The sequence below is a fragment of the Merops nubicus genome, unplaced genomic scaffold, assembly GCF_000691845.1.
Source record: "Merops nubicus isolate BGI_N331 unplaced genomic scaffold, ASM69184v1 scaffold21094, whole genome shotgun sequence".
Taxonomy (NCBI): Eukaryota; Metazoa; Chordata; class Aves; order Coraciiformes; family Meropidae; genus Merops; species Merops nubicus.
Window position 1 is genome coordinate 1 of NW_008603855.1, and position 11,595 is coordinate 11,595.

The following is an 11,595-nucleotide window of genomic DNA, read 5'->3' on the forward strand; positions in this document are numbered from 1 at the left end:
GGGATGCTGTCGCGGAAGAAGACGCGCACGGAGCTCTCCAAGCCGGGCGAGGTGCAGGGCAAGTACGTGAAGAAAGAGACCAGCCCTCTGCTTCGCAGTGAGTGTCCGGGACGGGCGCGGCGGGCAGGGGGGGACGAGCCCGAGGCCTCCGGGGGTGGGAGAGACGTGTCCTTTGTGTGCTCCGACTGCGGAGGCCGCCCCTCGAATTCTGGGCTCAGTTTTGGGCCCCTCACTCCCAGAAGGACCTTGAGGGGGCTGGAGCGTGGCCAGAGAAGGGCAACGAAGCTGGGGAAGGGGCTAGTGAAGGAGTTGGGGTGGCCATGCCCATGGCCATGCCCATCTCCCTTTGGGTGGGGCGGGGCTTAGCGGAGCTGGGCATGGCCAGCTGGCTAGTGGGTGTGGCGGCGGGCAGGGGGGGACGAGCCCGAGGCCTCCGGGGGTGGGAGAGACGTGTCCTTTGTGTGCTCCGACTGCGGAGGCCGCCCCTCGAATTCTGGGCTCAGTTTTGGGCCCCTCACTCCCAGAAGGACCTTGAGGGGGCTGGAGCGTGGCCAGAGAAGGGCAACGAAGCTGGGGAAGGGTCTAGAGGCCAAGTGTGGTGAGAAGCAGCTGAGGGAGCTGGGGGTGCTGAGCCTGGAGCAAAGGAGGCTCAGGGGAGACCTTCTGGCTCTGCACAGCTCCTGACAGGAGCCTGGAGCCAGGGGGGGTCGGGCTCTGCTCTCAAGGAACAAGTGATAGGACAAGAGGCAATAGGTTGAATTTGCACTGTGGGAGGTTTAGGTTGGACAGGAGGAACAATTTTTTACCCAGAAGAGCTATCAGGTCTTCACTTAGGCTGCCCAGGGCAGTGGTGGAGTCCCCATCCCTGGAGGGGTTTCCAAGCCGTGGAGATGCATTGCTCAGAGACATGGTTTAGTGGGGACCTGGTAGTGCTGCATGAACAGTTGTACTCGATTTTAAAGGTCTTTTCCAGTCGAAACAATCCTATGACTGCAGCCTGTCAGGTCCTGGAGGCCCTTTGTGGATTTTGGAGGTTTCATTCCTGAAATCTTTGCTGGGGCAATCCCTCTTGTGAGACCATGGAGCTGGTGGAGAGAGGCTGAAGCTGAAACTGAATTTAAAGGGGAGCCCTATGCATCGTGTGCCACCAGGTTAACAAGGTGCCACAGGGCTAAACTTGATTTTGGTTTATTATTATTTTCTTGGCCATCATTTCTCCATTTTCAACAAGTAGAGCTTAGAATAATCCCCAAACTGATCTCCACGTGAAAGGAGCAGACCATCCCTCTCTTTCCAGAAGGCAGTGGTTGTTTTCCTCCCGTCGGCTGTGGGCACTGCCAAAAGGTGTGTGCTTTGCAGAGGAGATAACTGTACGAGGCAGTTGCATAAAATCCCTGCGGATCTTAACTGTGAATCACCTCCCTGAGCTCACCCCTGCCTGCCTCGGGGGCTCTGATCTTCACGTGCTGAGCCTGGCTCTGACACCACAGCCCTGCTCTCACCAGCACTGCACAGAAAGTGCACCAAGATTCCTTGAGCTTAGTCTTTGACAACGACCCTGAAATGGGTCGTGCTGTAATTGCAGGCTCAGCCTGGAGATCACAACTGGCAACGGCTGATGTGCTGGCAGGGGCAGGCACTCAGCTTTTCTGGAAGTATTTGCTGCCTGAACAGCTGGTTCCCCAGCCAGCATTATTGAGTAGTCTGATTATACCGACATAGGCTTTTAAAAGAAACAAGCCAAAACCCACAAAGTTGTTTTCCTACTGAGCTGGAGGTGTGACTAAGGTGGTGACACCTTTTGCACGTGCTGTTTGCCATGATGTAATCACTGGTCATTATGTGATTATAAATGTACTGGTGGGATGTTCAGAATTTTTACACCAAGTTATAAGAGTTTATTAATAAAAAGTCATTAATAAGCTACCAAATGAGAGTAATAGTTTCCATTAGCTCACCTGAAGGGAAACTACTTGTTTATATTGTGTGGAAAGTAATAGTAGGGAGGGGAGTAATGTGTCAGTGACTGGAGGGAGGCAGTGAAACTCCATGAGCTGGTGGTACTCTTGGTGTGCAAAACCTCTCCAGGGAAAGGAGAAAGTAAAATGCCTTCATAATAATGTGGGAACTTACTGTGTGCAGAACACCAGCATTTTGTTGGCTGAACTTTATGAGTAGTGGAGAGAGGAGGGATTCTGTTCCTGATCCTGTCACAGATTCCTGTGAGTGTGAGAGCATTGACACTTGCAGCTACTTGGAGCTCTTAAGGCCAGTGGTCTCGGTGGAACAGTAGAGTGGTGGCCAGGACACTTGGATGTTGATGACCCCTCTAGTAGGGAGGTGTGAGTTCTGGCTGATGTAGCCCCAGGACCTTTTGGGGGAGGTTTTTGTGTGGTTTTTGATGGGGATTGGTTGGTTTTGGTTGGGGTTTTTTTTTGGATGCAGTTGTACTGGCAAAACTACACTCATTAATAGTTGGACTTGATGATCTTAAAGGTCCCTTCCAACCTAAAGGATTCTATGATTCTATGATTCTATGATTCTGTGATTTGGCAACATTCTGTGGCTGGTGGAGGGTGTGATGGTTTCTGTTGCACCAGTACAAACTACAGCATCACCACTGTGCATTTGGGGTGCCTTAGAGGGGTTCTGGCCTTTGAATTCCCTCACTCCACAGCATGAATCAGCTTTATGTGCAGGCACAGCCAGAGTTCTTCCTTCTCTTCCATGCCGTCAGATCTGATGCCTTCATTCATCCGTCACGGTCCGACCATTCCAAGACGAACTGACATCTGTCCTCCCGACTCCTCTGCTGCTGCCTATGCCTCTGCTGGGGATGGGATCGTCTCCCGGAACCAGAGCTTCCTCCGAGCCCCGGTGCAGCGCCCGCCCCACGAGGTCATGAGGCGGGAGAGCAACAGACTCTCTGCTCCCTCCTACCTGCCGAGGAGCGTGGCTGATGTGCCCAGGGAATACGGCTCCTCCCGCCAGTCCTTCCTGCCCGAGGCCAGCCCGGGGCTGGAGAACGGAGACGCCGGTGCCCGCTGTTACTACTACGATCACTTCTACGATGCCCCCAGGAGGCGGCAGCTGAACGATCGTGTGCACGAGGACTACAGGTATTACGAGCACAGCAGCGACCTGTTCCAGAGGATCCCACAGAATCATGGCAGGCACACGTCAGGTAAGGAGGGGTTTGCTCCTGGCTTTGAAAAATCTGCCTTGGGGAAGACTTCAGGTGCAGAGGTTTGGGTGCCCAGGGTCGTTGTTTTTAGGAGTGTGGGCCAGACCCTTTTCTTGGTATTTCTCTGATCTCATGTTTTTTTAGAATTTGGAATTTGATCACACGTTTTTCCAGAGAGGAACAATAGGCTTAAACCAAGATGGATTTATTAAGGAAATGGGATATGGTCAAGCAAATTTGGGTTTTAATGCCAAGCACATAAGCAGCTCCTCAGGACGAGGTTGAGTCAGTTGTTGGCTGGCAAGGAATTTTATTCATTAGGAAGCACTGTTTTCATGATGTAGAGAGTAACCAACAGCTTTAAATTACAACGTGGCCATTTTATAATTATTGTATTTTAACTATCATTATGTTATTTAATTTTACTGTGTTAATTTGACCTCAGTAATTAAAACAACCGATTATAAATCGTCAAAGGGAGGAATGACTGTTTTGTGTAGTTAGTAAATTGACATCTAGTTAGTGCCAAAATTGACTTTCTAGGCCTTGAATAATGTTTTTTTCCTTTAGCTTTGCTTGTAAACATGCCTTTTCCCCTCAGTTTCACTGGAACTTGTCTTTGCTTTCTAAAAGAACAACATAAGAAAGAATCTGTGATGACACTGAAGAATAATTCTTTGGTGCAGTGTGCTGTTGGGAATCTGCTGGTGGAATAAAAAGTCTGGGATGTTACAATAGTGACCTTAAAAGTAGTAAACTTGGCTGCATTTGAGCACTGTATCTACTAGAAAAGTGCTCAAGAAGGAGTTCAAAACAAATATTTGAAACTTGTAAATAATGGACCTTCAATGTGAAATATGTTGTCAGCTGGTCATGACTTGTAATTTATAGTAGATAGTCTCTAGTAAAATAAATCTCCTGGCCAGAAAAATAAATACTCTGGGAGGAACATCAACATTGAAGGCTGCTGATGTTGGGTGTTTATGGAATGAAAACCTGCCAGTGCTTTGTGGGCTCTTTGCTAGAGAAACATTTCAGTGCAGAGTGACAGAAGAGTCACAGTTCTGAAATACAAAGGTTTAAGACTCTAATCCTCATTTATCTTGCTAAATGCTGATACACCTGATCTAGGTACAATTTACATGCCAGCCCTCCATCTCTGACACTGCTGGCTCAACAACAAGTTGTTAAACGTTTACCTGGGCCAGCTAATGAGCTCTCAATAGTGTGTGAAGAGATGTGGCAGGAAGGAGAGGCAGGAGGGGAGGAGTTCATCAACCAATCCATTAATTTAATGTTCAGAATTACTACCAAAAGGTGTGCTGAGGAAGCCTGCCAATAATGGTGCTGCTGCTGGGTAGAAATGGGAGGAGGAGAAGTGGGAGTGGAGCTCTAGCTGTTAATTTGAAAGTGGAATTGAACCGACCCAATTTTTTCAACAGGCTTTTACAGCTGTAGTTTTCCTAATTGTAGCAACAAAGATTTCTTTCTAAAAAGGTGGGTTTTTCCCCCATTTTCCTATGTGCCCTCTGAGCCACTGGAAATCATAAAGGAGCTGCTGATGTTTGTTTGGTCTTTGTCGTTCACTGTCATATTTTTACATTTAATGCTTTAAACAAATTCTGCACATGTTTTTAACAGGTGAGTGTTCAGTCTCAGGCATTTGTAGGCAGAGACAAAATCAGGTGAGCCTTTGGTCTGCCAAAGTGTGAGCCTTTTCCTCTGTTTTTTTTTGCCTTTCATCTCAGCATGGAAGATGAACTCTTAAATTCCTCTTTCAGTTTCACTGCAGTAAGAATGTTGGCCTATGTCCTCAACTTTTGTACATCTTTCCCAGAATTGCTGTTACTTTCTCCTCAGTAAAAGAACTGTGGGGTCAAAAATAAGAAAGTATTAGATTTCCTCACTTCTTTCATCTCACCATTAAGCTTCTTTTTATTTGAACCATCTGTTGTCCTCAGAACTTCAAGTGTTTTCCTTGAGCAACATTTAATCTTTCTGTAATCCCTAGTCCCTTTTTTTCAAGCATTTCCACAATACTGAAGCAGGAATTTTAATTGTCTTTGTCTAAGTTACTTTTTCTTTACATAACTCCATTGTTGTTTCTCCTGAAGTCATGTTTCCTCTCTCAGGTTCTGCCATGGATTCCTTTTCTTATTTTCACTACCTTTGTTTTTAATTAGCAATCTGGTGCTGCTGATCCTCATGAAAAAATTTCTTCACTTGAGATATTTTCTAGTTTTGTATGTTTAGCTACCTCTGTGGCATTTCTTTAATTTCTTTTTATTTTGGTGTCCATTTTAAACTGAATTCTAAGAGGCTTTACCTGTCTTTCCTCGACATCTCTTTCCTCTCTTCTAGGTTAAAGTTTTGGGGAGGTCTGTGGTTGAAGTTATACCTACAGTGTAGATTGGAACTAACTTGTAACCAAGACCTCAGAGTTATTTGTGCCTGTTTGAGCAGTAAGCTAAAAAGTTCTTCTATGAAAATTGCTGAAAGTAAAATCCTAGTGTGCAGGGGCTTTCTGATGGAGGATTGTAAGCACTTGGCTGTGATATCAGAGGAGAAAAATGAGTAATCATGTGAACAGCAAATCCCCTTTAGTGAAAGTCTGTTCACCTCGTGTTAGATTGTCCCCCTCAAAACCTGCACACTGGGATTCATGCTTAACATAAGAGCAAAGTAAAGAAATAAAAATTGGTATGAAGCCTTCTTAAGCTGAAATTGCAGGGCTTTACTTTTTGGGTGCATAGACTCATTTTCAAGCCCATGGCAATTCTTGCCCCTTCTCTCCTTCTGTGCTGATTTGGCTGTAATTTCTTTGCAGCATAGTTTTTGAAGCTTTCAGAGCCCTTCCTGTCATTTCTTATTTGTGAGTTTATGCTGTCTTGGAACACCCAGTTCCTTCTGACAATGAGGTACAGGAGTTCAGGATGCACCTTTGGATGCTTTGGAATGGGTTAGGAAGGCCTAGAACCTCAGACCTATCTCAACAGGATAATCGTTGGGACTTTTTGCTATTTTATTATTACTTACTCCCTTAAAATTAAACAGTTTGTTCATCTTCTTTTCCTATTCTTCATCCTGGATTGATGAGGGGAAGAGAGAGGATTTGGGCATCCTGAAAAAAGGCTCTCAAGACAATTGGCCTAAGTGGAGGCAAATATGAAGGCCTTTTGTTTGGATAGTCTTGTTCTTCAACACTTTGAAATTGGGTAGAAGCTTGTTGTGGGGAGCTCATAGGATCTGAAACATGGCTGCCAACCTCAGCTTTCTGTCTAATAAAATGAGACTTTGTCATCAGTGTTCTGGCTCTTTTCCATTGATGCTGCACTGCTCAAGTGACAGGATTTTTCTCCTGTGCCTTCTACCAGGCAGACTGAAGAACTGCCCTTTGCTGACCTGGAAATCTTTTCTTCTTACAGCTTGGACTTTTTGCCAGACAGTCTTTACAGTGAAGCCCCAACACTGGGCTGTGAAAGCCTCAACACCTATCACTTATGGTTTCCTTTGTTCCATATTACTGGAACAAACCAAACAGAACTTCCTTGATTGAAGAAAATACTACATATTTCTTACCTTTGTGACATTATTACCTTAAGAGAAATTTTTAAGAGAAGAATATTAAATGAAGAAACTCTTTGTGCTGATAAAATGCACTCGAACACGCTGCTCAGGGTTAAAAGTTTGGGTTCTGGTATTAGGACCCCTTGACAATAAGACTGAGTATAGGGCCTGGTCTTACTGAAAACTTGCAGGATTTTAAACCCTGTTAGTACTAGAATCATAGAATTATTAAGGTTGGAAAACACCTCTTAAGATCAAGTCCAACCATCAACCCAACACTACCATGAGCACTAAACGCTGTCCCCAAGTGCCACACCTACATGTTTTTTGAGCCCCTCCAGGGATGGGGACTCCAGCACCTCCCTGGGCAGCCTGGGCCAATGCCTCACCACTCTGCCAGGAGAGAAATTCTGCCTCAGATCCACTTGAAACCTTTCCTGGTCCAACATCATCCCATTTTCTCTCATCCTATTGGTGGTTCCTTGGGAGAAGAGACCACGCCCCACCTCACTATAACCTCAGCCTACTAGCAGTAGGTGGCTGCTGTTCCTCTGCACTCTCTTTTTCCAAAGTGTTGGTAACACACACAGTGATACTCCTGTGCAAGCAAGCTGCATGGAATGGGATTTTGGGTTGCTTTGGAACAGTGTGTAATGCCTCTTGGCCTATTTGACAATTAATTCTGGACTTTAAACTGAAAGTCCTTAAGCTGTAAATATTGTACAAGAGAAGTAAAAGGCAAAGCCCTAAATAATGCTCAATATTTATATTCTTTAAAAGCAACAGCTGAACCAAAAAAATCCCCCAGATGTATACCAATATGAAGCAGAATTAGCAAATGAGGCCAGAAAGTTCTGAAGAGGCAACCTAAAAAGGATTTACAGTTGCATAGATTTAGATTTATTTAAATTGTTGACCATTCTTGATGTTTAATAGTGCCACTCAGAGAATCCCAGCATGGTGGGGGTTGGAAGGGGCCTCTGGAGATCATCTCATCCAACCCCCCTGCTCCAGCAGGTCACCCACAGCAGGGTGCCCAGGATGGTGTCCAGGTGGGTTTGGGATCTCTCCAGAGCAGGAGACTCCACAGCCTCTCTGGGCAGCTGCTCCAGGCTCTGCACCCTCACAGCAAAGAATTTCCTTAAACTGGGGGCAGTTTATAAAGAACAGTGCTCATCCATAAGCAGAGGAAAGGGGAAAAGCAGGTGATGTACACAGCTCTGTTCCTTGGGGGAGCAGGAAGAGTGGGAATTAGTCTTGTCATAGATAAAACAGTATGTGACCAAGAAGCCCTTGAGTAGTTCCAGTGCACCAGTTTGACTAGTCTGGTTTTTCTTGTCCTGGGGTAGAGATCACATCCTCCATCAATAGGAAAATCTCAGGTTTTACATGAGATGTTTGGGTAAAAATGGTTCAAATTCTAAGTTTGGGTAGTTTTTTTTCCCCTGTAGTTTGCATTGTGCCATGTAAATCCAGTGCCAACCCAAGATTTGGAGAATGTCCTTGGTGTGGGCAGTAAAATCTCACATGAAGTTTTGGGGTGCTCAGAAAATGCTCCAGGGCTAAGACCTTACCTGACATTTTAACACAGAAGAGTCTTATACTTTGGCAATACACCACAGAAAGGGTGGTGTTGGATTCAGGCTGGTTTGGGACTTTCTTCTTTGGCTTATACTTTGGAAAAGAGAACTCTCTCCCAAAATTTACTCTGCCAAGTGTTGCTCAGTCTTATTTTTGATACTTTTAGGTGTATGTATATGAAAGTCAATTTTCCCCTTCTCTTATCACTCAGAATTTTAGCAGGAGCTGTTTCTCCTGAGTGTGTATCCACTCTCCCTTGAAGGAAGGATATGATAAGTTTTCTAAGGATAAACCAATATACAATTTTTTTATCTCTAATAACTCCTGTTGTAGAAACAAATGTCTAAATTGTGCTAATTGCCAGTTTGAGTGCTGCAGTGGGCTGGTGGCTGTAAGACCCTGTGGCTTTGGTTCTTGAAGTCAAAATGGCAAAAGGAATGTGTGGTGTATTTGTGGGCTGATGTTAGTTTTGTTCTTTGCATCTTGGAACTCACAATAATCCTCAGGCTCTTGCATGAAGAGACACAGGTATTGTGCCAAGAGGACTTCTGGTGCAGAGGATGGATGTGCAGCTTTTAATATCAACTTGGGAATGTTAGAAGGCATTACCCTTTATCACAAGGAATAAATATTTATTTGCTGCTGGCATCATGCTGGAATTTAAGCAGGAGGAACTGTAACAAAAATACAGACTTGGTTTGAACAGTAAACAGAAAAATAGGTTTAAGCCTTTGTGGAAGTTCTTTCCCCCAGTCAAGTGTGTGTGCTCAGATCTCCTGGTGGGGGGGGTTAATAGTCACTGCTGGTACTTGAAATTACAACACAGCAGCTCTGGTAACTGGAGGAAAGACCGAATTTGTTTACCCAAAGTGCAGCATGTTCAAGAAGCTTAAATGTTTGTATTTAGTCATTGGAATCAAAACAAACCCAGTGACATAACTAGGATCTGAAATAGTTTCCCTGCCTCAGTGCTGGTAAAGGTCAGGCAGCCTCCAAGATGTTTCTCCTCTCTGGAAGTAAAGGCTGAAGGTTGCTGCATGCTGGAGAGGGGTGGGAGCCATAGCATGAGCCCAGCCCTCCACCTCCCTGCCTAAAGCTGACAAGGAGGTAAGTGCTGTAACAAGAGCAAATACTTTCAGGCCAAATAGCTCAGGACAAGGGTAGAAAAAGATGATTTGTAGATGAGCACAAATGTTTTAAAGAGCTGTACTCAAGAGGAAGTTTGGGAGAGTTTTTTTTTTTTTAATCCCAGACTGGTCTGGGTGGGAAGGGACCTTTCCAGGCCATCCAGTCCAACCCCCTGACCTGGGCAGGGACATCTGCAGGTTGCTCAGAGCCCCATCAAGCCTGAACTTGAGTGTCTCCAGGGATGGGGCCTCCAGCACCTCTCTAGGCAGCCTGTTCCAGTGTTTCATAGTACAGAACTTCTCCCTAATGTCTGATCCAAATCTCCCCTGCTCTGGTTTAAAACCATTGCCCCTCGTCCTGTTGCTACACCCCTTTGTAACCAGTCCCTCCCCAGCTTTCCTGTAGCCCCCTCAGGTACTGGAAGGCCACCAGAAGTTCTCCCCATAGCCTCCTCTTCTCCAGGCTGAACAAGCCCAACTCTCTCAGCCTGGCCTCATAGGAGAGGGGTTTCAGCCCCCAGATGGTTTCTGTGGTCTCCTCTGGACCCACTCCAGCAGGTCCCTGTCAGTGTTGCCCCTCCCCATGGGCAGGACCTTGCACTTGGCCTTGTTCAACCTCATGAGTTTCCACTTCTTGAGCTTGTCAGGTCCCTCTGGGTGCCATCCCATCCTTCTGGCATGTCAGCCACACCATGTCATGGATTTCTTATTTCTCCAATTGCTTTGGAGCCTTTCATTGTAGGAGACCACCTCCACTGTAGGAGACTGACAGTCCCTCCAGTGCCCAGTCTGTGCTCTTTTCTATGGAAGCTGCTTAAAACAGATGACACCCCTTGCTGCATGTGATGCTGTAGTGTGGTTTTGGAAAGCACTGTTGCCTTGGTCAGCAGATTATGAAATTGCCTGAGGGATGTGACAGTTTTGCTGCTACTTCAGGGTTACTATTGTCTTTTTGAGTAAGCCACTTCACCTGGAACCCCTTTTGGGTAGTATGCCTTAGGTGAGAGAGATGCTGCCTTTCCCTTCCACTCTCCCAGTAAAAACACCAAACTCTGAAAAACAGAAGGAAAACAGTAAGAGTGGTGCTTGGGACATAGCCACTTTCTGACTCTTCAGGAAGAGGAAGAAGAGGCTCCCCTGCCCCTCCTGGCTCTGGGAAACAATAACACAAACTCTGGTGGGCACTGTGATTGAACAGATGCCTTTGATTGTGGGATGAAAAGATAATTGGAATTTCTTCAAAGCCAGAGACAGTTTAACTGCAGAACTGTGGGTAGCTGAAGGTGACTGTTTCAAAGGATTTAAAAAAGGGAGTTGGCTTTGGGCCAGCACATCCAGCAGTAGCAGGCTTCCAGGAGTGGCAAGAGGCCTGCCCAAGTCTTCAGCGTGTCTCTCAGGGTTTGTGGTTGGGTTTTTTTAGTTTCTTGTAATTATTATGGCTTTTATCTCAGCCAGCTTCCTAAGTGTCACTCGTATGGAGGGAAGGAGAAGATGAGATTGGAATTTGGTTTCTGGAGCACATCTCACAGCATCCAACACACCGAGTTTTAAAGTGTAAAAAACGTCTGATTTGTTGTAACACACACATTTTAAAGTGCTAGGGAACAGCTTCCAAGTGATTAGCAGGGTGACCATGCTCAGCCAAGGGTGCAGGACCCTGCCTGGCTCCAGCTTTCCACTTCCAATTCCATCCCCTCATATCACTGGTGACACTCTGGCCCTGACCGCACAGCTTCAGTGTGGCACTCAGTGCAGGGCACTGCTGGGCCCTCCTCTCCCGGTTTGCCTGCTCCTGTCACTCTTCCTCATCTGAACAGCTTTGTCATGTTCTTAGAGAGCTGTGATTGCTGACTGCAGTTAGAAAATGAAATGCCTCTGGGGTTTTAATGCAGCTGTAATAGGGCATTAACAGGAACTGTCATTTAAGTGAAGCTGTAACATTTGTAATCCTAGCTCTCTGCTCAGCAAATTTAGGGAATAAGAACAGCTTCATCTCTGTCACACAGAATCATTAAGGTTGGAAAAGACCTCTCTTCTCCAGACTGAACACCCCCAGGTCCCTCAGCTGCTCCTCACAAGCCATGTTCCCCAGACCCTTCCCCAGCTTCGTTGCCCTTCTCTGGACCCACTCCAGCC

The 11,595-nt window shown here is 46.0% G+C and overlaps 1 protein-coding gene across 1 annotated transcript in view; it reads left to right on the forward strand.

Annotated features, from left to right (window-relative positions):
• The first annotated feature begins 3 nt into the window (after positions 1-3).
• Positions 4-11,595, forward strand: part of SAV1 (salvador family WW domain containing protein 1) — a 13,503-nt gene continuing 1,911 nt past the window's right edge. The window contains exons 1-2 of the mRNA XM_008938829.1: positions 4-97; positions 2,738-3,184. Of these exons, the coding sequence (XP_008937077.1) occupies positions 4-97; positions 2,738-3,184 (541 nt within the window). The remainder of the gene's footprint in view (positions 98-2,737; positions 3,185-11,595) is intronic.